This window comes from Ochotona curzoniae, unplaced genomic scaffold (assembly GCF_017591425.1).
Source record: "Ochotona curzoniae isolate NIBS_2020 unplaced genomic scaffold, NIBS_Ocur_1.0 contig_908, whole genome shotgun sequence".
NCBI lineage: Eukaryota > Metazoa > Chordata > Mammalia > Lagomorpha > Ochotonidae > Ochotona > Ochotona curzoniae.
In genome coordinates this window covers 5,027,498-5,055,122 of record NW_024466607.1, presented here as the reverse complement: position 1 = coordinate 5,055,122, position 27,625 = coordinate 5,027,498, and the positions used below count along the sequence as shown (strand labels likewise).

At 52.2% G+C, this 27,625-nt stretch overlaps 1 protein-coding gene across 1 annotated transcript in view; it reads right to left on the bottom strand.

Moving 5' to 3' along the window:
* Positions 1 to 27,625, bottom strand: part of SLC6A11 (solute carrier family 6 member 11) — a 95,444-nt gene that overhangs the window by 35,075 nt on the left and 32,744 nt on the right. The window contains exon 6 of the mRNA XM_040994889.1: positions 8,814 to 8,948. Within this exon, the coding sequence (XP_040850823.1) occupies positions 8,814 to 8,948 (135 nt within the window). The remainder of the gene's footprint in view (positions 1 to 8,813; positions 8,949 to 27,625) is intronic.

The window sequence follows — 27,625 nt, the reverse complement described above, 5'->3', positions numbered from 1 at the left end:
GCTTCTGGGAGGGGTTCCTAGGGTGGCCTGCAAGACTCACTGCCTGGGGACCATTGCCTGGAGATCACTGGCTGGGCATCGGAGTTTAAGCAAGTGTCCCTCTGAGCTGAGCAGGCAGTCGAGACAGCTGGAGTCTAGGATGTGGATGGCAGGAAGAGGAGCTGGGCACCAGGGGTGGGACATAGTGCAAGTAGAAGGCGCTGTGCCAGGTGTGGCTAACAGCTGGGCCACAGGCATCCAAAAAGAGACCACCCGCGGCTTGGTGGAGCATGGTAGAGACAGACCATGAGGGGAGAGGTGTGCTGGGGGATGGGCCCCACCCTGCCACAGCAGAGAGGGTGATGACCCAAGTTTTCACACTTGCACCTAACAGAAAGACACCACCCTGGGAGCAGTGACCATCCCCTAGGGTGGAGCTCTGCCTCAGCACTTCAATGCTGGGGCCTGGTCACTCTGTTGAGGCTGCTGACCTGGGCACTGCAGGACACTGGGTGGCACCCCTATCCTCTACCCAGTGGATGTGAGGAATATCTCCCAGTTCTGAAAATCAAAAATTCTCCCTGCCGTTCACACGTGCTTCCTGGAGGCAGGGTTTTCTGGACTGAGCAGCCATTTGGGATTTCAGGGTTTTGGGCCAGGGAATGCTCAGCCAGGAAAGCCCATGCAACTGTTCCACAATCCACAGAGATCTGGAATGCTAAGCACTTCTGCTATGTGATGCTCGAATCTGCACAGCCTTGCACCGAGACCCAGAAGACATACGGAGCTTAGAAGTCCCGCTGGGTGCAAATAGGTTAGAGCAGCTGAGAAACCAGCCTAGTATGTCCACAGACCTACACTAGGCTGAGCCTACACAAGTTCAAAGCGATCAACCAGCAACACAACTCCCTATGAAGATAAAACCCACACTCTTCAGAGGAAGGTAGCAGATTCCAGTGTGAAGAAGACGTCCGCAACATGCAGGATTCTGCCAAAACCCAGCAGACGTTCAGAAAAATGGGCAAATATCATCTACTCCAGAATAAGAAAGATGCAGGTCAAAGCAGCTACTATAATGACATCCAAAGAATTAAAGGGAAATGTGAGGGCTTCATCAGAAAGTTCTTGGAAGGAAAATTGAAAATTGTCTATTGTGGAAAAAAAAAAACATTGAAAAAAAAAACATAGTCTTTTTGCATCCAAACTTATCTTTGAATTCTGTTTTCCAGCAACTCACTGAATTATGCTCCCACATTCAAAGAGAAATGCCAGGAAGGTACATGACTGGGGTCTCATTCATGAGCAGCTCCTTGGGCCTACTGTCTAGGGAGCCCACCTGAAGGTTGCTTCACCAGCCCAGGGAGGCCACAGGGGCCTCTGTCCTTCAGGCTGCCCTCCCTGGTGGGCACTCAGAGTGCAGCCCTGGAAAATCAGAGCCGAGAAGTCACCAGAGTGAATGACTGCTTCAACAGTGAGCCGGCGAGAGGGGAGGTGGTGGTGGGGGGGCCTGTCCCAGGACCTGGTTACTGCCGGGGTTCCTGCAGTGGGTGGGGACCAAGGCTGTCCAAAGCAAAGATCTTAGGGCTCCTGCATAAGTCTAGGACCCTCAGAGTCTGGAGCAGCAGGACAGCCAGTGTGGGGCTGGGCAGAGATAGGAAGAGGGTGGGAAGGCCATCGCAGGGAGAGTCTCTACTGGTCCCAGTGCTGGGTCCAGCCTCCCAGAGCCTCAAACCCCTTGTCCGGGAAACCTGGAAGAGCCAGCTTCTGAAATTCTTGTGAGCTGGAGGCAGGACTTGCAGGACGCTCAAGGACTCATCTAACAGAGATGTTTACTCCTCCACAGCAGTCAGCCCTCTGCCTTCAAGGGGGAAGGACCGGCTGGCTGGCTGGCTGGCCAGCAAGGCCGTATAAAGCCAGCAAAATCCTTCCCTCTAGTCTTGCCAAGCCAGCTGGAGGCAGGACTCAAAGACCAGTCAATCCACAGCAGGCTTCTTTTTCAAGGGGACGGTTTTGTAGGGTCCATGAACAACGTGATAACTATCCAAACGGCGCCTGGTAGAGGGAAAGCTCCCCAGCCTCCAGATCAAATCATTTTGCTCTTCGCTGATGGATGGGACCAACCAATGGGTGGGCAAGCGGACAGTGCACAGGATCGCACGGAGTCAGCTGCCAAGACACCACAGCCAGGAAGGCCGCTCACACAGGTGCCTCACCATGTTGAATGTTGCTTGGGTAACGTCTACACTGGCGTTTTGGTCTCAAGATCCAGGAGCTGAGAGATCTTCCTTTTTATTTTATTATTATTATTTTTTAAATATGCAGTTTCTGAGATGTCCTCCCCCTTTTTTTAATTCAACACTCGATTTAGAATCCGAGTACACCACCAGCAGGTGGCAGCAACTCCATGGTCGCCATCTGCCTGGCTCGGCAGGTAGGGGTGAAGAGGAAGGGACCCTTACAATCTGGGCATCCTTTCCCTCAGCGCCAGGGTTTGGCCGCCGAGGGGAGGAGGCAGGCTGGTGGAACTGGCACACCGGCGCCCTGGGAAAGCAGAGCCCACAGTGTGGATTTGGATCTGCGACAGGCCTCTCTGTCCTCGCTCTGAAAACACACTCGAAACACAATGCAGAGTGAGAGGGGGCCAGGAATCTGGGGCAGGGACAACTGGATTTCCCGCAAGATGACCTTGGCTCCCCCAAAGAGTGAAAACACAGAAAACAAAAATTTGAGGGGGAAAAACAGAGTGGAGTGTTTCTTGCCTGGGAGTGAACACGGCTGCCAGGGAAGACAGAGAGATTTACAGAAAACCCAATAGGCCGTGGGCATAGACTTCACCGGGTCCTGGAGGAGAGGCTGGTCTTGTTGCACTTGCAACAGCTGCACTTGGTTCTGAGAGCAAAGCCCCTCCTTGGACTGCAGGGTCGAGCTGGCGGGCAGAGAGCAGGAGAGGGGCTCCGGAAGGGGCCCTGTGACCACCCTGTGAGGCCATGGTCTCACCTCAGGTCACAGTTGACAGCCCCAAGGCCACAGAGCAGAAGGATACCTAGGGTCACCCAGCGGTCAGTGGTGACATCACACAGGTGACTGTCCTGGGGCCACAGAACAGAAGGGAAAGCTAAGGTCACCCAGCGGTCAGAGGTGCCAGATTCCCTTCCCATGGACCCTACTACCTGTAAAACTCCTCTCTAGGAAGTATTTCCTCATGGCAATGCTATGATCTCCCAGAGTAACAGAGGCCCTGGCTGGGTGGTCCCCACCCATGCCTTCCTCACTCCCTTCCGGAAGTCGCCCCTGAGCATCTGCTGAGTTGCAGGCACTGTCCCAGGGTTGGAGGTCTGAGCGGTGACCCCAGCAGAGGAGTTCTCCATCCCAGTGGTGCCTGCAGGCCAGGGATCACTCAAAGCGATGGCATCTAAGAGGCTGCTCAAACGAGAGGCTGGCCAAGACACGCCAAGCATCAGGAAGGGTAGGGACTTCGAGCTCCGCTGTCAGCGAGCCTCTGCAGAGATCACCATGGCCAGCATACAGCCAGTCAAACTTCCAAAGCCAGGTTCATGGCTCCAAGGTTCCCAGGAGACCATGAAAAGGCTTACCTTGCTCCTTGTCTCTCTGGTGCCCACTGAGCTCCCCAGCCCCGCCAGGTAAAAGGCAAGAGGAGGCTGTCCACCATCCTTCACATTTTCCTGGAGAACCCCTCACAGAGAACCCCTGGTCTAAGGCCCCAGAAGCTGCGGTCTGGAGTCCCTTCAGAAATGTGGGTGACACCGCAACAGGTACCTCTGAGCCCCAGCAATGAGGGGAGGGGCCTGCTCAGGAATAAATGGGGTTCTGGGATCAGGCAGAGGCTGCGGGGCTGAGTTCAACTGCTCACCTCCGAGCAAGCACGACCTTTAGTGCGGAAGTGGGAGACCCATCTTCCCCCCATGAATCCCACAAGCATCTGTAGGAAAGCCAGCTCCAGCCACCATGTGCAACCAACCCCACAGCTATCACTGCAGTGCCAGGGTACATCCCCAGAATCTGGAGATTATTATTACTAGAATTATTAATTTAAAAACTCGAAAACTCAGCAATCTAGACTTAGCTGCAAGGAAGCCACCATCCACAGCCAGGAAGGGGGCCTCTCACTGATCTCTGATGAGTGGCAGCTCTCCCAATCACCACTCACCTTGAGGCTGGGGCTTAACTGTCTCTGGGGCAACCCCATTCCACCTGCAGTCCTAATGCCACGCTAGAATGTGGCTCAATCCCAGCAGGGCAGGGCCATACCTTCCACCGCCACTACTTTATGCCACAGCCATGCCTGTTTTGGCCTTTTCCAACAACTGCCTTGAAATTGATCTCACTTTTTACCATGTATGTGATGTTTATATACATACAGGTGTGTGTGCACACCTGAGCTGGATCTACATGAGAGCTTCAGTGTAGCAAACACATTGACGCAATGGCTTTGTGGAGGAGGATATTGCTGTTCTGGTGCACTTTCCAATGGAAAAATAAACACATTAAAAAGGATATAAACTGCCTCTCCATTGAGTACAGTGACCTCCGCTGGGTCATTGCACTTGACCTTCACACTGGTTGGTTGATCATTCCAGGGCAGAAGAGAGAAGCTTTCCTTGCAGCTGGCCACCAACGGCAGGAGGTCAGGACAGGAAATAGTACCCTCCTGTTTCTCCATGGCCTGGGGTATTCCCATCAGGACACAAGAATCAGGCCACTTTGGGATACCTCCTGCAATACACCTCAGATTCCCCATGTCCCAGAATTTACAAAGTTCTCTCTTCTGCTGCCTCTTGGGGTTGGTTGCTCTGTTTATTTTTATCCCAGACAAGCAGCATCACCTTCTGGGGACACATACTCACACATTTCCTAGCCATAAGTGACAGAAGGTTCAACCTATTACAACTCACAGATCTGGTCACCTGGAGGTGACTAAGAGAAAAACAGCATCTTTTCTTTTAAAAAAAAAAAAATCCAGAGAATCTACCTCTTAAAGTCCTTTAACAAGCCTTTTATAGCGCACTTAGTGTGTACCAGGCAACAAGCCAGGTCAGGAATCCCACAGGGGACAAGGCTGATGCAGACCTGCCTCCAAGCACCTTCCCCATGGCCTTCCTGTTGAAAATCAAGCCCTCCAGTGAATCCTAACTCCCATGCCCCATTCCCTCTCCACTGCCACGGGCACCCGTCATCGTCTAGCAGAATCTAGACGACTTCGACAGACAGAGCAGACAGGTGGCAACAAGCTGTTGAACCAATACCTGGACACTGAACAAATAAAAACTATTCATATGTAGATCCTTGCTTCACTGGAAAACCAGCATGAGGCCCCAGAAGTGATACCTGGCGAGCTGTGAGCAGAGACTTGCCTGAGAAGTGAAGTTTGAGCTGAGTCCTAAAGGATGAGTGAACACTAGTCAATTAAAGCAGGGAAAGAGGGTCTGGATGGGGTGGGGAGGGCAGGAGACAATTGCTCCGGACAGAGAAAAAGCATGTGCAAAGGCTCAGAGGCAGAAAGGCTCTGTGAACTTGAGGCCCAGAAAGGAAGTAACTGTATTCAATGGAGAAAGAATAAGAGAGAAAAAGAGGAAGAAGAGAAAGACGACTAAAACAAAGAAGGAGACACAACACAGAGTCGGCCCACAAGCCACCAAGCCCCCCGCCCCACACATCTAGATCTGACTCCAAATGCCACAGCAAACCCCAGAAGTGCTTGAAGCAAAGAGGTGGCCTACAAGTGCCAGGACCCCATACGGGTGCCAGTTTGTGTCCCAGCTGCTCCACTTCCCACCTAACTCCCTGCTTGTGGCCTGGGAAAGCAATGGAGGATGGCCTAAAGCCTTGGGAACCTGCACCCCCATGGGAGACCCAGGAGAACCTTCTGGCTCCTGGCTGCAGATCGGCTCAGCTTCAGCTATTGTGGCCACTTGGAGAGTGAACCAGAAGATGGAAGAACTCTGAAAAAAAAAATTCTCTCTGTACATCTGCCTTTGCAATTAAAAAAAAAAGTGGCCATGAGATCTGCATTTCACGCAGTGTGGCCTGGAGGGGCCACATGTGGTTTCTGGAAGATAATTAGGGCGTTTCAAGTGGTGGCCTCCACCAAGCAGGTGGCAGCATGGGTACAGCGGTGGTCAGGAGAAGGGGAATCCGTCAGCTCGGTGTCACATGCCTCCAAAAAGGCTCAGGGCAGAGGTCAGCCAATGTTTACTAGATAGTCAATCAATCAATATTTGAGGATGTGCACACGGCAGGCCGCTGTTGTTCTTAGCAGGCGTCTGGGGACTAACTTTTAAGGTGGTTCTAGGAAATGTGACCCCAAATTCAGGCTGATGCCCATCCCACAGCAGGTGACTCTGCAGAGGATTGCACGGGCTGTGGCTGGCGTGCAGTCAGAGTGGCCCATCCCACAGCAGGGTGACTTTGCAGAGGATTGCACGGGCTGTGGCTGGTGTGTAATCAGAGTGGCGGCTCACTGGGCAGTTTCTCTCGGAAGGAAACTTGTGGCCTCTGCCAGAACCGGGTACAGAGATTCTTCCACACTGACTGGCAGACTCCCCTGACAGGCCTCCTGCTCTCGCTGATGATGGAGATAAACTTTCTGAGGAGGGCTCTGAATCCTCCCGGGGAATCACAGTCTGTGTGTGTGGCCTCGACCCCTAGCATGGGAAGGTACGCGGTTTCTGTCACACTCCAGCAGCTGCAGACAGGGTGTGGACAAATGATATAAAGGTATTCCAATACAATTTTATGCGTAAAAACAGGCAGAGGGCTGGGCTTGGTCTGCAGGCTCCAGATTGCTCACCCACGTGGCATGAAAAAGTTGGAGCACCCTGACTTTCCTTGGAAAACACCATCAACTCAGAAACTGTAAGGCCTGGAAGGGGAAAGACAAAGAGGACTCGTCCAAGGTCGAGGAGAAGCCACAGTCCAACTCACAGCCCAGGCTCTTGCTCTAACCTTATGGAACGGCGCTGCAGAGACGTCTTGGGCTAGCAATGAAAGGCAGGCTGCAGCTGGGAACAGCCCCGCTTCGTGCAGGGGAGCTAAGAGGCTCACTGTCTGCCGCGTGAGTGCACATGCATGCGTGTCTGTGCAGCGCTCAAAGGTTGCGGTGTCAAGCAGATTTTCCCAACCTTCTCAGAGCATCAGGACTGCCTCCGAACCTTCTCAGAACACAAATGCCCAGGTACCACCCTGAGGTCCCTCCTGTGGCCTGCATTTCTAGCATGTTCCAAGGTTTTCTGATGATGAGCTGTATTTGGAACCTCAAGGGGTGGGGTGCTCCATACCTCTTGAGGGACCACCCTGAAGGCTAGGAAACAGAAGCCCACGAACGAAGGAAATAAGTTGGAACAGGTTACCCATTCAGGGTCTTGGCAGAGAGTAGGACTAAAACATGCAGGTAGCAGTCTTGGGGAGAAGTTCCCCAAAACCGTTTTTCAGCTGAGCCTCTTCCTTCAGGAGCTGGAGCCTGCGAGGTGCACCGTCAGGAGCTAATTTCCTTCTTCCTGGGGGTTCAGCCTGCAATTCAGGCTGCGCTGAGCCTCCAGGCCCTGCACATTCCACAACCCACACTTCCCCTCTGCTGCCCACTCCATCTGGCCTAAAGAGGCCCCTCTGAGCTGCACAAATGAGCCACTACACGTGCACCTCCGTTCCAGCTGCTGGGACCCGGGCCACCTAGTAGCCACAGATATGGAATTTCTGGCCACCCTTAGGCTCTACGTGAAGACAAAGTGTGAGTTCCACAGAGCCCCTCCAGGTTTTGATAGAAAATAAAAGGTGCCTCTTTCCATCTCCACCTTTTTCCTTCTGTACACAGCAAGTGCCAGGGGCCAGCAGGTGCCCCAAACACCTAGCACCGCTTCCAATGCCCTGCCCTGAACTCCAGCAAGGATTTCCCACTAGCCCGTAGTGGAGGAGCTCCTGACGCTGGTCGCCAGGTTCGACCCTGCTGCCAGGCAGCCCTGCTCTCTGCCACCATCCTCCCAGGCCTGGCGCCGTGTGCCCACTTCAAGAGGCTTAGGCATATACAGGCTCTACTCACTATTCAGAACAGACGGCACCTTCCCAAAGGCAGAAGAGAGGCTGCCAGCTTCTCTCCTTTCTGTCAGCTCCCCCACAAAGAACCCCATAGCCAGCACAGTCCCTGGCCCCCTCCTGGGGACGCACCACACACAGAGAGGAGACCTGGGTGGGCAAACGGCGTTGTTCCATGTCATCACAGGTGTTCAACTGTAGCCAAGTTTCCGCATCCACAAACTCCAGCCCTGCCCGCAGCAGGAACCCCAGCAGCCAGTGTAAAATCACCACACGGCCTGGGCATCCCTCATCCCTAGAGATTCAAGGGCTTCAGATTCGAGAGCCTCTGAGAATGGACACGACCACACAAATGGATAATTCCACATCTCAGGCACAAAACCACTTCAAATAGCGCAGAAACTGCCTACTGTGTATGTGAAAACATTACAGAAATCTGAACAAAAGATCTGAAATCTCAAATGCTTCAGATCCCATGGCTCTGGGAGAACGGACACTGAGCCTGGGTCAGAACTACTGCCGGGTCCTGCTAAGTCGGACACTGGCAAAGCAGCACCTATAACACCAGGTACAAACTTCTTTTTCGAAACGCTCCAGTGACTGGGTTTCCATGTATCTGTCTACATAGCTCATTAGGGCATTCAAAATTATCATTGTGAAATCGTGCCTGCAGACTTTCAGCTGTTTAACTGGTCACCAAGCCTTATAGGCGGAAGGCTGGGCTCTGTAGTGGGGTTTCCCGGGAGTGGCCGGTGACCCCACTCAGTGACTAAGCACGTGGCTCTTACCTGTGGGTCGGAGAGCCGTGAGAGGTCAGGGTACAGGTAGAACTTGACACCTTCAGAAGCCCCCGGCAACGTGACCCCTCGGATGAGGAGGGTGAGCAGCATGATGTAAGGGAATGTAGCCGTGACATAGACAACCTGGCCAGAAGAGATCAAAGCATCAAGAGGGGTGACAGCAGCTGGCTTGGGTCACACAACATGACAGCGTAAGGCTCAACCTTATGGTCCCCTCTTACAGGATGCCCTCCTTTAGAAGGCTGACAAGTACGTCCATGGAATATGTGGCTCATGTTGTTTTTACCCAGTTCTCTGTGGGAGCCAGGCACAGAATGACAACTTGACAACAAGAACAAGGATGGCATAATATTTACATGGATGGAAAGCGGGGCATCCAGGACACAAACCAATGTCCATATGGGATGCTAGTGCTCACAGGTGGAGGATTAGTCACTTGAGCCATCGTGCTGTCTCCCTAACTCCTTCCTTCAAAAGGAATCCCAGTCAGTCGGTCAGTTAACATGGGTCTCTGTATAGTGTCCCATGGAGGATGTTGGCCTGTCATTTCCATTTACCTGTCTCCACTGCTGTCCCAGATGATGACACGTCCGGAACGACCAGGGTCTGCCCCCTTTCACATTCAGGACATTTCCCAAGCTCGGCTATCTTACCCCTTAATGCCTACAAACATTGTCATGGAAAACTCAGGAACAGCTGGTGGTCATGTAAATGGACCCTCCACCACGACGCCACTCACCACTCAAGCTGCCCGTAGCGCTCTGGCCACATGTCCTAAGTCCCTGAGCGGGTCCTGGACAGCATTGACTCAGGTGCCCTGCATGAACTAAGCAAGAGGACTTCCAAGGATAACAGAAAACAGGACTAAAAGACACTTGCTTTGGTGCATCAAGCTGAAGGTCTTACCCTGTGCAGGTCGAGAGGGCAGGTGCATTGCTTCTCGGTCTTTTGGCTAAGATCAAAGGTAAGATGGCAGGTGCTGGGCCTAGTATGAGGACAGCCCAAAGCCTTGGGACCCTGCACCCGCATGGGAGAACCGGAAAAAGCTCCAGGCTCCTGGCTTCGGATTGGCTCAGCTCTGGCCATTGCAGCCACTTGGGGAGTGAATCAGTGGACAGACGCTCTTCCTCTCTGTCTCTCCTCCTCTCTGTATATCTGACTTTCTAATAAAAATAAATAAATCTTTTAAAGACTAAGGCAGGTGCCTCCTTGAGCACCAGGCCCTGGGACCATGCAGGCAGCATTCCCACATGCAGCGGAACACATGTTTCCCAGGAGCTCTCCGAAGCCCTTCTGCATCTAGGGAAGGCTCTTTGGTGTCAGCTGTGGCGTGACTCACAGCGTGGCCCATGGCCATGGCGTGATTCACAGCGTGGCCTGAGATTGTTTTCAGGCAGTTCTGCTTATAGCCTGAGTGGACACCCTGCCTGTACTCTAAGAGAACCATGCTCCCTGCACTGGCACCCATTCTCACTTCACACTCCTGCTGCAAAGCCACAAAGGCAGGGAAACCTTCTCAGGAACAGCTCCAAGCCCTGAGAGCAGACAGGGCAGACAACAACGGCTTGGCCTGGTAGAAGGAAGCCACGGGCTAGCAGGTCAAGGTCTAGAAAACCTCCTTCCTAAGCTAAGGTTTGAGAGCTTTGAATGGACATAAAAGGTGGCCAGGGGACATCATTATGAAATGCACACAGCACATAGGGTATGAAAGCACAGGACCGAGGACAGCCTGTAACTGTCACTGCCCCAGGCGTCCTCTGAGTCCCTTCTAATGTCCACTCTGGGCCATGCCATACAGCTGGTCATTGTCTTTGATTTTCTCTGACATCAGCTGTCGGCTCTCAAAGTCATGCAGATCTGATCTAGAGAGTTTACACAAATAACGGGAGTACTGCCAACCCCCCTGCCTATGCTCTTGCCAGACATCACTAATTGATCCCAGCACTGTCTGCAGCTAAGCCTGCTGCTGCCTTGGAACCCTGCACAGTAGTCCAGGCAGCCCCTGTGACCAGCTGGGATGGAAGCCATCCATCCTGGATCTAGCCCATGGCTCATTTAGGCTGCTCAGAGCATCCCGGGGCTCAACACAGTGGTAGGAACTGGAGCCCTGTGTTGTCTACAAGGAAGAGCTGCTAAATGTGGCAGTACACACCTGAGGGGCCTAGGACCACGCTGCCACTCATGTAGGGTCATGCAGGAGAGGAGGTTAAGGAGATAGGTGGGAAAAGTGTTTCTGGGTGCTCCTCAAGAGGGGATTTGGGCCCAGCGCTAAAGTCCTCACCTTGAAAGCACTGGGATCCCATATGGGTGCCAGTTCTAATCCCAGCGGCTCTGCTTCCTATCCAGCTCCCTGCCTGCGGCCTGGGAAAGCAGTCGAGGACAGCCCAAAGTCTTGGGACCCCCCTGCACCTGTGTGGGAGATCTGGATGAGGCTCTGGGCTCCTGACTTCAGATTGGCTCAGCTTTGGCCATTGTAGCTGCTTGGGGAGAGAATCACCGGATGGAAGATTTTCCTCTCTGTATATCTGCCTTTCCAATAAAGATAAATAAATCTTTAAAAATTAAAATAAAAAAAGAAGGGTTTGGCCTTCCTCTGCCTTGGGAATGTGGGTTAAAGGTGGACCTCCACGGACATGTAGGATGGAAACTCGCCCTGGGTGCGGAAATGGGCCTGGGACACTGTCCACAACATGCTTTGGGGCCTCCAGGGTCCATGTTGTGTGCCCAAGCTAGAGCTGGCCCTACCTCTTTCCGCTGCTTCCTCCTCACTTCATTAGTGACCACCTCTGCCCACGTGGCCTCCCACTATGTGCCCGAACCACAGCTCTTCTCTCACCACTAGGCCCTTCGTCACTTTTCTTCTCATCATTGACAGCTGCACACTGTCCAGACTGCATCGCGGGGCGCTTGATGTCACTTCTCCAGGGCTACCATCCCCAGCCCCACATGCAATGGTGTGGGAGGGAGGTTTGAGTGACACAACCCTGGGTTCAAATTCCAGCTCTCTCTAGACTTCCTGGGTGACTTGTTATCACCCAAGGCTGGGTGAGATCACCTTGAAGTTGCTCAGCCTTACCACAGGAGCCAGCCTCCCCTTACCTGACAATCTGTGTACTACCTGACGAGATGGTGAACAGGGCCATCCACTGGGCCCCCAGCACACACTCACCCCTGGAACCGCTCAGAACGTCCCAGGACTGAGAGCTGTTTTCCAGCATAAGTTTCTTTGCCTTGGGAGTTTCTGATTTGGCAAATAAAAGGAGTTTCTATTTTGCATTTTTCTTGCTGTGCCCGTAGCGCCCAGGACAGTGAGTGGTGCATGAGACACGCTCCGTCGTCCTCAGGTGTTGGGTGGATGACCAGAGACTCAAGCTGGGAGCTGTAACAGATTAGAGCATGGCTCCTGGGAACACAACTGGGGGCTGCATCCATAGGAGATGCCGGAGTCCTGGAATCAGATCTCAGGACTGCTCACGATGAGGACAGCCTAAGGAGTGCTCAGGTGCAAAGATCTCTCTGCCCAAATCCAGGGTCCCTTTCAAGATGTCAGAGGCCCTGAGATTTGTCTGGAAGGTCCAGAGGCGGCACAGGCTCAGACATTATGCTAAATTATGCAGCACCTGATGACAGGCACAATAGGGTCTCTGACAAGGTACCATCAGGCTGGGCTGTTCCTGGCTGCTGCCATCGTAGCTCAAACCCCCGAGAAAGAGAAGTGGGCGTGGGGAGGGTCTTGGCTGTCAGACCACTCAGGTCCTGGGCTAGAGGCCTTGCAGCCCAGACACACCCCTTGGTTAAAAAGGTTTCAGGGATTTTTTTTTAAACTATGGTTTAAATCCCTCTTAGCAGGTCAAGTCCTTCTGAATATAAAGGTTAGCACAATTGGTGGCAATTATACTGTATCCTGTCTTAATTGACTCTAATTGCTCATTTGCATCCCAATACAGGGGTTGTGGGGCGATCCCGCCCCCCCCTTCTAGGGCACAGCTCTGTGTTTCCTAACAAGGGGAATGTGATCCTTGGGAAGGCCCCGCAGAGTTGCCCAAAAACATCCCAACCCCTGGCCTATGTTTTTCAGGATCCTGGGTCTGTTGGGAAGCTAGAGGTTCCTCAAAAGGCATTGGGAAAGTGGTGAGGGGACCAGGACCCAGAACCCAAGGGCCAGAGGGTCTAACATGTGGGGGCAGCACAAGATGGCTCCACACCGTCTCTTGGCCAGCATTTTCCCACCTAGGCAGAGACAGGGTAAACCCAACCAAAGTTCAATGAATCTTATACTATTTGTGTGATTTTTTTGGTCTGTACCCACATATCCTACAAATTACTGATGCTCTTATCTAACTGCATGCAATGTGAGTGATTACTCTAAGCAAAAACTTGTCCTTTGATACTATAAATATGAAAATAAATGCTGTGTAGATGAGACGCAATTAAATTCTCCAGCCAAAGGCTTGGGAACTGAGCTGTGCTCTTTGTGCAACAGCCAGAGTCACATGTTGGAGGGGCACTGAAGACAAGCCTGCTCCCCAGGGCGAGGTTCATTGTAAGAGATGCAACAAGGAAGATACTTCCCACAGTGTGCTCTGAGACAGATGGGGGAAGAGAGAGAGAGATCTTCCACCTTCCATCACGCCCCATATGTCTGCAACAGACAACACTGAGACCCCAACCCAGGCAGGGACCAAATCATTTGTGGAGCTGTCATTGTGGCCTCCCAGGGCACGGATGAGCATCAAGCAGGAATCAGGAGCAGAGTCTGGACTCAGTCCAGCACTCTGACCAGGGGTATGGGTAACGCCAGCAGCATCTTAGCTGCTGCACCAAGCATCCACCTCTTGTACCCTCTTTAAGCCTGTCTTCTCTCTCCCCACAAGCAATAGGAATTCCTTTTGTATTCCTGGGAGAAGGTACATGGAGGACTGACTCAGAGTACTCTAACAGAAAGCACAGCACTTTCCAGAGGACCTGGAGCTCTCCAGGGTCCTGACGCCGACTGGGCCTAAAGTTCTATGTCTTGGCTGCCAGAGCTCAGGATGGCAGGGCTGCTAAGTGGGTACTCTGTCTCCTGGTTTTCTCATGCTGTGGACAATGAACATCCCTAAAGCCTTAAGAGGGAGCTGTCCTGCTAGGTCACAGCACTGGAAACACTCAGGAGACTGCACTCTTTGCTTTCAACTCCTATTTCCTCCAATACCTGTCCTCACCCTTGAGCACCTGGCCTGCCTAGACCTCAGCAGCATCTAATCACCATCCACTCCCCTGGCTAGGAAATCAACAAGCAACCCCACACCCACTCTCCACATTTCCTCCCAGCTGGTCCTGCCTCTGTGTCAATGGTCAAGCTATTTACTCCATCCTTAACATGCATCACTTACATAGTCATTTGTTTATCAACATATTTCCCTCCTCCGAGCTTCCAGAGTTTCCAGGAAACATCTAAACTTTGCCTGGCACCATGCCCACTAAGACAGTGTTAAGTTTGGGGAGTGAGATGCTAGGAGCAAGTAAATCTGACAGAAAGAGGTCACCATGAACACACAAATGGGCCTCCCTGCAATTTCCACCTCCGCCAGGGGATGGTTCTGTAATATTTGAACAAAAACAATACCTACAGAGAAAGCTTTCTGTCTTCGGCAGCACAGCCCACACAGGCCGAGTCACATTTTTACCAGAGGACAGTGATGTGTCCTCAGTAGGATGGTACAACCATGGAGCCACAGGTCTTGTGATTTTTGTGTAATGATGAGTAGTTCAGCATTTAGCTATGAGAGTTACCTCCATGTGGAGCCTTAAATCATACAACACTGGCTTGCCTTGGATCATGCATTATGACTTCATTCTTGAGCTGAGAGGGGAGTAAAAGAGGGAAGGGTGCAGTGCATTAGGCAGCTGAGCAGATGGGGTAAGTAAGCTCTGGCTCCCATTCTACCACACTGCAGACACCAGGAACCTCCCAGCACCCCTCTTCTCCCTCTGCTGCGGGAGTAGGCACCCCAGGACTACTACTACTACCCCCACTACTTCCTGGGGTTCCCTAGCTCTTGATTAGACCCAAGGCCACCTAGATTGAGGAAATGTCCAACCTCCTTTGCAGATGGACATGGCCGCAGGACTATACTCTGGCTAATAAGTTGCAAGTAAGGGTATTGTGTGCAGCTTCTAGATCATGCCCTCAAAGGTAAAAGTTGTACAACCTTCCCATTCATGCTCTTCATGAAGCTGAAATGAACATCAGGCTATAAACCCTTGAAGGGTCACACCCCAAGAGTGACAGAACAGGAGTTTGGGCCTTGGGATCAAACAGCTCACACACAGAGAATCTTTCAAGAATTTTTAAATGTATTTGAAAGTCAAATTTACAGAGAGAGAAAGAGAGAATCTTTCTTTTTGCTTGTTCACTCCTCAAATGGTGGCAACAGCTGGGGCTGAGCCAGGCTGAAGTCATGAGCTTCTGCCATGTCTCCAACGTGGCGGCAGGGGCCCAAACACCTGGGCCATCTGCTGTTCTTTCTGGGCCATTAGCTGGACTGGAAGAGCAGCTGGGACCTGAACTGGTGCCTATATGAGATACCAGTGCCACAGGTGGCAGCTTTATTCACCATGCCACAACGCTTAATCTGGCAAAATAAATAAACTGAGCTATTTATATAACTGCCCTCCAAGGAGTCCATTGTCAGGGGTCAGGTATGTAGGCTACTTTGCCAAGATCCAAGCGCAGTTAGGGCTTGGGGCAGGTCCTGCTCCCACTCTCTGAATCAGTTTTATTTAAGTACAGCACCAGCTCAGGTGATCCACTTGCTTCATCCCACTCAGGCAAGACTCTGAGGGATGACCTGAGTGCCTGACACTATTTCAGTATTCCCTCCAAAAAGTGACGCCCCTTCTACCCCTAGACACAGGCAGTCACGGCAGCAAGTGGTCAGGAAGCATCCAGCAAAGTCCAGCAGTAACGTTTAAGGAGCAGTTGGAATATACCCAGAAGGGATGCCCCCACTTCCTGGGGTTCCTGAACCTTCTCTGCTTACTTTAGAGAGAGCCTGATGGAGTACCACACTGGGTATGCACCCATCTCCAAGGACACAGTGTAGGTGGGAGCACCATCTGCCTCACGTGGTAAAACTGGATGATGCTTGTGGACACGCCAACATGAGGTGCAGTGCGCACCATCTAAGACACCTGACATCAGAAACTCAGCACCCAGAACCACCAAGACAGCCTGTGCCAGCCACCCCTGGGCAGTAGGTGAGGCCCCTCTGCCCCAGTGGACTTGGCTAGCAGAGAGCAGCACAGCTGGGCATTCTCACGATTGCAGACAAAGGCTGGGCGTGGGCACAGGAGGAGCCTTCAGAAGAGGTGACTGGCAGTTGGGATAGCAATAGAAATCGGGTGTAGTGGCTGGAGGCTCAAGAGGCAAAGGTGCTGGAACTCCTCAAATGCTGCCCTCAGACCTGATAGGTCCTAAAGGAAGGGTCAAGTCACTGGGGCATATCCGGGGGCTGGGCAGGAAGACAGATGTCTGGGACCCCCAGGGCTGGTGTGACTTCTCTTCTCAATGACACTTGGGACTGTGGATGTCCACAGTTCTATTATCTAGTAATCAGGAACATTCTACTTGGAAGCATAGGGCTGGAGAAGCACAAGCTCAGGAAACATGGACAAGCATTTGCTGTCCACTCCACTATATTATTCCTATCTTATCTGATCCTATCAAAGGCAACCGTCATCACCGAGGTGGGACTAAGAAATTGAGTGTGAGGGGCCAGGTGCGGTAGCCTAGTGGCCAAAGTCTGCCTTGCACATGCCGGGATCCCATAGGGCTGCTAATTCATGCCCCAGCTGCTCTACTTCCCATCCAGCTCCCTGATTGTGGCCTGGGAAAGCAGTTGAGGATGGCCCAAATCCTTGGGACCCTGTACTCGAGTGGAAGACCAGGAAGAAGCTCCTGGCTTCTGGCTTCAGATTGGCTCAGTTTTGGCAGTTGCGATCATTTGGGCAATGAATCAGCGGATGGAAGATCTTCCCTCTCTATTCATTCCTTCTCTCTGTAAATCTAACTTTCCAATAAAAAAAAATCTTGAAAAAAATGAAATCAGTGTCAGGTCTATAATCGCACAGAAAAAAAAAAAAGGCAGGATTCAGCTCATATCTGGCCAACAGCAAAGCCCACATCCAACCAGACCCCCTCCCGAGTCCTTAGCATGTCCTCCTTGCAGGCTTCACTGCAGCCCCACCCTTCACCTGCCAGCTCCTCTTCTCTCTCCACTTGGTCACACCTTGCCAAACTGCAAGACTAGGTTCTTCTCTGCTGTCCAGCATTGAGCATGGGGCCATTCTGGCAGAACATATTGCTCCTCCCAAGCCCAGGACACACAGAGCGGCACAGACAAGGGGACTGCTCTTGATATTAGGTCAAACCCAGTCTCTGCGTACTTGACTGACCCTGACAAGAATGCCTAAATGCCTTGTAAGACCTGAATACTCTTGGTGCTGGCATCCCATAAGGGGTGGTTCAAGTCCCAACTGTTCTGCTTCCAGTCCAGCTCCATACTAGTGTGCCTGGAAGAGCACCGATGATCCAGGTCCTGGGCCCCTGAATCCATGTGGGAGACTCAGAAGAAGTTCTGGGCTCCCAGTTTTGGACCAGCTCAACTCATCTGTTGCAGACATTAGGGGAGCTGAACCAGTGAACTGAAGGTTTTGCTGTGTCTCCTTCTCTGTAGTTCTTTCTAATATAAATAAATAAACAAACAAATAAATAAATAATTTTTAAAAATACCTTGATATTTTTTCTTCTGTAGAGTGGGTATAATACAGGGCATATTAACACAGTCCATTTGCGTCCTAGGTTCTTGCTGTATGAAATGTGGATACGGGTCTGCATCTCTCACGGTGAGTGAGAGTTAAACGATCCAATGTCCACACAACCAATCAGCTTCGTACTTGCCCTGGGTCCTCTCCGGCCTTGTAACATACTTGGCTGTCTACACACCTGGCTCTGCCTGTGGCAGTTATTTACTCCAAGCCCAGGGCCTTATTCATCTTTATGGCTCTGAGACGCTTCCCCCTAAAAGGTCTGGACTATAAACAGATGGCGAGTGAACAAACAACCCTGTCTAGCCTAAGAAAAGTGAATGGAACAAAACGGGATATGAGCCCAAGCTTTCTATTTAACACAATTCACAGCCAGGCACAGAGGCCTCTGTGGGCCAGGCCTTGCTGGACCCTGAAGGCATGTGATGTCTCGATCCTGAAGGGACAGACTCAGGGTCAGATGAGTCAGCTCGGGGACAGGCACCTGTGATGCAAGTTCAGGGGATGGTGGCCACAGCAGTTCATGGGCATGCCCCGTGAGGTGGGAGAGAGCAGCCCAGAGGCTCGGCTGTGCCAGACGGCTCCTTTTGTGAGTCCAGATCTAGAAGGTACTGGAAAATACTAGACTGTACTAAGTCCTTGAAGCAAGAATAACTCGGGACACAAAGCAGGGAGAACACCGCCCCTTGTGAAAGTGCCTGGTGCTTGAAGAGCAGCGCTCATCACGATGGCGGAGATTGTGTAAAGCCCCAGCCTCTAGATCTCTGGATGGGGGAATCTGGGGCTTAAGCCCATTTCATGGTGAATTAAGATTAGCCAGGGAGTCAACATGATTGTTTTTTTTTACATAGGTCTACCATAGAAAGATCATAAAAATGGAAACAAATCAGAAAACAAGCCCCCATGATATAAGCATTCCACACAGAGTCCAGGCAAGTTCAGGATGGTAGCAGGAGCTGGGACTAACTGCCCGGAAAATGCACTTGGTACCTCAGCTAATGATGATTTAAATTGCATTCATCTCTCTTGAGTTGGAAGACTGGAGCTACCTTGACAACCAACAGCACCAGAAAGCACCCAGGTCCCCTTGCGCTCTCCAGGGCTGATGGAGAAATGGACGTGGAGGGGAGAGGGCTGGTAGTCAGGGGAGAGAGTGGGTCTCACCTGCAAAGGAGACAGCAGGTGCTGCCTGCTTCCTGCCAGGTTTTTCCCTTCTCAAAGACAGACGGTGCTCTGTCCACCCATGGCCAAGGGCTTAGGTTCCTCCTGGGCCCTTCCCTAGTGGCCCTGAACAGCAGGGATCCCTCCCAGGCCATTGATGCAGGCTGTCCCATGCTGTTCCCCAGGAGCTGAGTGTCTTGGGAGAAGAGTCTGGGTTGGCCTCTCCCTACCTCAGGGGAGGGTGCTCTGTTTGCTACACAGGGTCACTCACAGCCCAGTGGGGCTTCTTGTGCTCCTCCTCTTCCTCTCCAACATACACGTTTCCATTTTATCACTTCCTTTCTCTATGCTTTTGTTGAGTGTCTTTGCATGTCCATTTCTCCCTGCTGTCACCGAGCCCTGATGCAGCAGCTCTTAGAAGCCTCTGCTAGATGCCAGACACCATGCAGCACAGGAGCAAGCCCTGCAGTTGTCATAGTGGCAGCCTCCCCTCTGTACCTTTTTTCCTGCTTTTTGCTGGATGGCCAGCTTTCTCCCACAGTAGGGTCTGGGTGTGCCCCCAAGAGGTTCAGGTGTTGGGAACTCAACCCCTCTCAATGGTGTCTGCATGTGGGGCCTTCGACACATGACTAGGGTTAGATGAAGTCATGAAGGTGGGAGGAGACCTGAGCTGGCCCATTCACTGTGGCTCCTGCCACGTAGAGTGCAGTGAACGGACTTCCAGGTGTGGCTGCCCTAACCTCCACACAGTGAGACAAAGCTCCACTCCAAGTAAGTCATGTGCTCTCAGGCACTCTGTCCTAGCAAAAGGAAGTGGACTACAATATTTCCACTTCTGTTCTCTGGACATGTTCTCCTGGGCTCCCTCTCCTCTCTTACGGTTTATCAGCTAACAATGTGCTGAAGTTTGTCAGTCTCCCTCAACAACCTGGTGTCGTCCCTCATGTGGGAGAACCACATTTCCAGTTTCCTTACTATACACCCACCTGGGTTTCCAGCAAAGATCCACAATTCCTACAATATCAAATCATCACCTTATCTGTCCCCTTCTTGGATGACAGTGCCACCTAAGCCATAACCCCAATGCTCCTCTTAGAGCGCAGCACCATGCCCTACCATGAGAAAACAGAGATTTTCAGAGAAAAGGAGGAACACACCGTCTGACTTTGCTCCCCCAAGCCCCAGTGTTTCATGGAAGCTGATCTCACCAGTTAGGGCCATTCTGTGGACACTACTGGGCCATACCTCTCAGTCTCCCTGCCCTGTCTCCTCCAGCCTCACTAGCCTGCCCTTCTTAGAGGGGCCCCATGACTTCCTTGGCAAGTTCCTCTCCTCCAAGTCCCTTAAACGCTGGTGCTTCCCAGGACCCATTTCTCCTCTTCCCCTCCTCTTTGCCTCATCCTCCAGGTGTCCCATTTGTTCCTAGAACTTTAATTCCTCTGCTCTAAGATGTTTGATTTTTTAAAAAATTACTTGCTACACCGCCTTTGAAGTCACAATGTCCCCCAGGTGGCAGGTAAATGTAGTTCCAGCTGCTACAGTTTAAAGGGTCTGAAGTCACAGCTCTTCCCATTCCTCATTACAGTCATGTTATAGTGTTACAGTCAAGGTGGCTTGAAATATCCTACATACACTTAAATCAATTGGTGCTTGATAGTTAGGAAGCCCTTAGAAACATTCTACTCTGGGACTGTCAGGGTGTAAACAGGTTAATCCTCTGCCTGTGGCTCTGGCATCCCCTATGAGTCCCAGTTTGTGTTCCTGCTGTTCCACTTCCGATCTAGCTTCCTGCTAATGGCCTGGGAAGATAGCAGGGGCTGGTCCCAGGCATTGGGCCCTGCACCCATGTGGGAGACACAGAAGGAGCTTTTAGCTTCCAGCTTCAGATTGACCCAGCTTTGACTGCTGCAACTGCTTGGGGAGTGAACCAGTAAATGAGAGGACACACACACACACACACACACACACGCACACATGCACACACATATATGTTTAGAAAAAGCACACTCTGCTTCATCAGAGGGTCACAGAAACACTCAGGCATGAGCCCTCACAGTGAAAAGCCCATGGGTTAGAGTTACGAACACAGATTGAACAGATTGTCTATTTTCTTACCAAAAAACAACCAAGTAGTCATAGGATTAAAGCAAAGCGAGGTGAACAGTAATGGGCCACTTCCTGTTCTCCGACTACAGTACAGGCCAGATCACATTCCAAATCCCACCATAGGACACAGGAGACTTCACCCAGCACTTCAGAGGAAATCAAGAAACTGACTGGTGAGAGTCTGGTGGGACGATGTCTCCCCTGACACAGGGTCACCCTGGAGTCACCAGAGCACAGTAGGCTGGCTGAAAGCATCTCAACTTCTGCCAAATGCCCCCTTCTTGGTAAGCATCTTGAACCTTCCAATATGTGAAATAACGATGCAACTTAGACATGGTGCAACAGAGTCTAGCAGAAGCATCTCATTTTGGGAAGTCCATGTCTGCCATGGACCTAGAAAAATAACACCCATTCATACAATCCTGTCTTTCCTATACAATACCATGGGTGAACACAGCCCTTAAAGCAACCACAACCCATGTAAACAGGCCTGCATCAGATGCCAAAGGCCCCATCCTACTTGCCACCTTCCTGAGCCCAGACATCCCCAGCTAATGTTCAAATATCTCAGGGTGCCACAAGCTCAGAGAATCCCCAGAATCTTTCCCTCAACTCCAGCTGAACTTCCACGGCCTGTCCCATGTGCTGCCCTACCCCCAACAGCCCCACCAGGCCTGCACACAGGTGGGGACATGGGTCTCTCTCCTTGCCTCCTTCACTCTTTGCACTCACATGTGGGGATGACGCAGGCCTGCACATTTATGAACCCTGCCCACACTCCTTCTGTCTGAAAGCCAGAGCTGCTGCCCACCTGAAGGACTACTACTGGTGCCCCAGCCGTGCCATGACGAAGGAGGCCTGCTCATGTTGCCACCATCCTCCCCTCTCCTCACGGGGACTCACCCGCTGGTGCTTCAGGAGCTGGCCCCTGCAACTAACCTAGCACCTGGACCTGCCTGGACCTGCCAAGTTTCTTCCACCTCTCCTTTCCTGGGTCACATTTTCTTTCCCTCCACATTCCTTCCCAATGTTGTACAAGAACCAACTTTGATATGGTTGCCTCTCCATCTCCAGGATTGGCCAGGAAGTGCTTAAAAAAATGCATGCTGAATTGACATAAAGACACGAGGATGCACAGAACAATTATACAGTCTGCAGTGAGGCAGGAAGCAGACAGGTTCTAGACTCAGCTCCATTACCTGGAATAGGTACTGGTGCCTTGCCAAGCCTCAGTGTATACACCTGTAAAGTGAGGTGAAGACACCTCCTCAAGGGGCACAACACATTGGTGGTTGCAACATTCTCTGAGAGGCAAGCTGATTGCATGTGAGGGCATGATGTGCCACGTGGAACATCAAGAGCCCAGGAATGCTGTGATGACCACTGCACACGGCACAATTCCCCGCACAATCCAAAGCTTCCCCGGGTCTTATGACCTTCCACTGGCCATGGTCAGGGAGCAGTCTGCAATGACTGGACCTGGATTTTCACTCTGCTTCACTTTTCACCTCCAAGCATGATTTACATTATTTTAATAAAGACAGAATCTTCCAGAACTGCAGTGACAGCACCAATGGCAGACACTGCTGCCTGCTCCCTAGTAATTCTCCTATTGCTGCTGCTCACTTCTGAAAATCCCAGGATCAGAGGCATGGCAGCTACGGAACCCTGGGTTCAGCCTGTGTTTGCAGCTGTGATTTTAGAACAAGAGATAGAGTGTGGAGAAAAGTAGACAGCACCCACAGAGCATTATCTTTCCTGTCCTGAGCCTGGTCATGCACCTGAGCTGTCCTCACTCACATTTTCTTGTGTGCATGGGCAGCTACATGCTAAGTACCTGCAGGCTGTTTCCTTCTGACAACATACCACAGCACTGTATGAAGCTCCTTGACGCTATCTGTGCAGGTGGGTTACTTAGGAAGTGCATTTCAGAATCTGCATCAAAATCAAGGGTGTTGGGTGTTTGTGCAGCATGACAAGCCTGGGGTTTTGCATGAGCCCCCGGCCTAGGGCTGGCGTAGCATCACTCCTTGTGTCCTGGTTGTAGAAACTGTCACTGGCATCCTGGGCCAGCCCCAACTGTGGCACAACTTAATTGTGACTCAGGCTAATGAACTCATCTGTTGTCTGCAGAGAGAATTACTGGCTGGCTCCAATGTTCTCACTGGGGGGTTGGAGTTCATTACACATGGGGGATGTCAAACAGGAAGGAAGACAGCTGCTGCCGCAGCACATAGCACAGCGTGTGGCCTGTTGCTGCCACCTCTGTGGTCCCAAAATACACTCCTGCTCACGAACCTTCCATGGCTCCCCACTGCCCATGTGAGTCCTATCTGGCACTCAGGCTACCCTTCCCCCTGACTCTGAGATATGTTCTCCCAACCTCCATAGACACCCCAGGCTTTCCTCACCTCACCTCCTGCGCCACAGAAGGTACAGCTCCAGCCTCCTCCTGACAAGCCACCACTGTAACTCCCAGGACCACACCAGTGTTCAGTAGCAAATACTGATGATAGAATCACACACTCACTCTTCAGGAGAGTGAGTTCTGTCTTCCCTACTGGATTGAGAACACTAACAAACTGCAGAATGGGTACACAGAAACTGCAGCAAGAACACAAAGATAAGAGTGGTGTACTGGGCCCAGCACAGTGGCCTAGCGGCTAAAGTCCTCTCCTTGAAAGTGCCGGGATCCCATATGGGTGCCGGCTCTAATCCTGGCGGCCCTGCTTCCCATCCAGCTCCCTGCTTGTGGCCTGAGAAAGCAGTAGAGAACAGCCCAAAGCTTTGGGACCCTGCACCTGTGTGGGAGACCTGGAAAAGTTCCTGGCTCCTGGCTTTGGATCACCTCAGCTCCGGCCATTGCAGTCACTTGGGGAGTGAATCATCGGATGGAAGATCTTCCGCTCTGTCTCTCTCCTCCTCTCTGTATATCTGACTTTGTGATAAAAATACAATAAATCTTTAGAAAAAGAAAAAAGAGTGGTGTACTGTGTTCTCACAGCAGGCACCTATTAGTTCAACCCATCAACAAACCTGCAAAACTCTCGTGACCCGATGCAGACCAGAGGCAGGAGGCAACAAGCAAGAGCACCCTCAGGGCAGAGCTGGGGTTAGAATCCATGTCCAGGCCCAGGTCTCTGCTCTGGTCACCTGCACATAGGCCAGGTGGGCTGATGCGTGAATGTCCTTCATGATGAGGACAAGGGCCACTATAGGGCAGTAGATGCTTTTATATGTCTGCTTTGGGTAGGGGGAGGAGTCCACCTCAGCTGATCCAGCTTAAACTCCTGACTCCACCTGCTGTGTGACCCTACGAACATCTCTTGCCTCTCTGGGTTATCAACAAAAAGACATTGGCAACATCACCTGATACAAGGCAGGAGCTCTGCAGAGGAAACCAGGCGAGATGGGTGAGGATAGGGTTGGAGGTGTAAACCCTGAGCATCCGGGCTGGGCTATCTGAGTCTGCCCACTGCGATACACTATTAAAGAGTTCCCTGTGGCACACACCTCAGCTTCCTGGAGCAGATTCCACTCAGCTCCCTAAACACTCCCACCCCTCGGCTCCCTCTCAGCTCCCCCAGACCCCTCAACTGCCACAGATCCTCCCCTCAGCTCCCCCACACCCCTCAGCTCCCCCAGACCCTCAGCTCCCCCAGACCCTCAGCTCCCCCAGACCCTCAGCTCCCCCACACCCCTCAGCTCCCCCAGACCCTCAGCTCCCCCAGACCCTCAGCTCCCCCAGACCCTCAGCTCCCCCACACCCCTCAGCTCCCCCAGACCCTCAGCTCCCCCAGACCCTCAGCTCCCCCACACCCCTCAGCTCCCCCAGACCCTCAGCTCCCCCAGACCCTCAGCTCCCCCAGACCCTCAGCTCCCCCAGACCCTCAGCTCCCCCAGACCCTCAGCTCCCCCACACCCCTCAGCTCCCCCAGACCCTCAGCTCCCCCAGACCCTCAGCTCCCCCAGACCCTCAGCTCCCCCACACCCCTCAGCTCCCCCAGACCCTCAGCTCCCCCAGACCCTCAGCTCCCTCAGCCCCATCAGCTGCTTCAGACCGCCCCCCCCCCAGCTCCCTCAGTTCCTCCAGACCCTTCAGCTCCCTCAGGCCCCTCACACCCTCTCTCAACTCCCTCAGACCTTCTGCTCAGCTCCCTCACCCCTCGGCTCCCTCAGATCCCTCAGACCTCTCAGCTCCTCCACACCCTTCACCTCCCACAGATCCCTCAGCTCCCTGAAACACTCAGCTCCCACAGACTCTCCCCTCAGCTCCCTCAGACCCCTTAGACTCTCCCCTCAGTTCCCCAAGAGTGCTTAGCCTTGGCTTCTACTCACCCCTTTGAGGTCCCCTTCCAGCTCTTTCCTCAGCTCCCCTCTGCTCAACACCCTGAGACCACTCCCCTCAGCACCCGGGGGCCCTCCTCTGAGAGCCTTAAGACCTCCCCTCTAGGGCCCGGTGCGGTGACGCAGTGGCGCAGTAGTTAAGGTCCTTGCCTTGCACGCCCCGCCCCGGGATCCCATATGGGCGCTGGTTCTAATCCCGGAAGCTCCGCTTCCCACCCAGCTCCCTGCCTGTGGCCCGGGAAAGGGACGCTGCACCCGCGTGGGAGACCCGGAAGAGGCTCCTGGCTTTGGATCGGCATAGCATCAGCCGTTGCACTCACTTGGGGAGTGAATCATCGGACGGAAGATCTTCCTCTCTGTCTCTCCTCTCTGTATATCTGCCTTTCCAATAAAAATAAAATAAATCTTAAAGAGAATAATTTATAAAAAATAAATATAAAAAAGACCTCCCCTGGCTCAGTGTCCCGCCCCTCAGCTCTCTCAGACCCCTTCCCTCAGCTCCCTGAGAGCCCCTGCCAGCTGCTCCCTCAGGCCCCCACTATTAGCTCTCTCACCCACCCCCCCTTATCTCCCTCTGACCCTTCCCCTCAGCTCTCTGCCTCCTCCATCCCTGTACCCAGGCCTTTGTGGGTACCCACCCCAGGCAGATTAGCAATTGCTGGTTTGCTCTACTCCCACAGGAGCCTGTAACTGTTTTTGCAGTTGCTGTCTGCAATTCCTGACAAGGGACACTGTCCATAGTACACACTTAATAAATATCCGTCTTGCAGGATCAGCAATCTGTCGGAGGCCACAAACCTGCCAGCATGAGATATCAGAGGCCAACACTGGTAGCCGGAAGCTGTTACCCACGAGAAGGATCCCAGGAGCGAGCAGAAGAGGAGGAGGAGCATGGGAAGAGTCAGTGCGAGAATGTGGTGGGGGCTTCCTGGAGTAAGCAAGGCCACAAAATGAAGGATAAGGAAACAAGCAGCTTTGCTCTAAAGCCACTGGTAAAGTCCTGCCACCAGGAACTGACCTGGGCCTGTGGTTCACATTATAAGACCTCAGTTTTCCACATCTGCAAAATGGGAATAACTGGTCCCTACTTCATAGGGTGCTGCCATCATTGAGAGGCATTTTAAGTCTCATTCCAACCCTATGAGTGAATTAAGGGGTCTGAATCTGTTCTTTAGTCATTGTCCACCCAACTACCCAGCCCATCCACTATCTACTCACTTGCCCACTCCAGAAGTCCATACTTACTCCCTATTTACCCCCTGCCCATCTCCACGCCTACACCCACCCACTCCCTTCCCACCATTCTTAGTGAGCATCATGCACGGTGAGAGGCACCTGGCCTTGTCTGCTGATGGGACTGACATGTGTGCAGACACACAGGTATAAAATCACTCAACCTACATCTTTCTGTCTCTCCTTCTCTCTGTAAAATTGATCTTCCAATAAAAATAAATAAATCTACTTAAAAATGCATGTAAAAGATGAGGTAAATATGCAACAGTGTGCATATAGGTAAATTACAGTAAAACTATAAGCCCATCAGCCAGGCACAAGGCTGTTTATTACCAAGTATCATGTGTCCTGGGTGTATTTACATCAGCATCACCATCACCACGTCAGTAATGATTTGGTTCTGACTCAGCTACTTTATGATCTTCTGGTCGTATACCAAAGAGTCGGAATGTGGCCCTATGTCTCCTGCTGGATCTGTTTGCTGCTTGGCCACTGACTAACGCAGATGGCGAGGGACCTGTCAGGTGCTTTGGCATTATACCACAGCTCCCATCAGTACTGCCCACATTGGGTGAGCCAGCCCATCACCTGCAGGTGACAGCACATGCATCCCTCTGTAGCATGCTTGTTGTGTTTTAGCCATTGGTCTACAGTCGCCTGTGCTCACGTCAACTGCTACTGTCTCCTTGAACACCCCTGTGGACCCCTGCTCATCATTGTTCCTACCACACCTGTCAGAACCAGTTATCTACTGATCCCTTGCTCCTGACCTCTTGGACATGTTGATCCTGCGCTGTCCTCCCTTTTTGTCTGGCTGTTATACTTCCAAACACTGTTGTTTCCCAGGGCTCCTTCTCAAAGTAGAGCCAACACTCCACCTATCACAGTACCTGCCATGCCATCCTTGATGGAAGAAGATGGGAGACCCAGAGAGCTGAAGTGATGTGAACTGCACACAGCTGCACAATGGTGGGTAACAGAGGGCTCCAGGCTCCCACCCCTACCTGCTCCCTGTCACCATCCCCGCGAGACCCAGAGAGCTGAAGTGATGTGAACTGCACACAGCTGCACAACGGTGGGTAACAGAGGGCTCCAGGCTCCCACCCCCACCTGCTCCCTCTCACCATCCCCGCATCCATGCT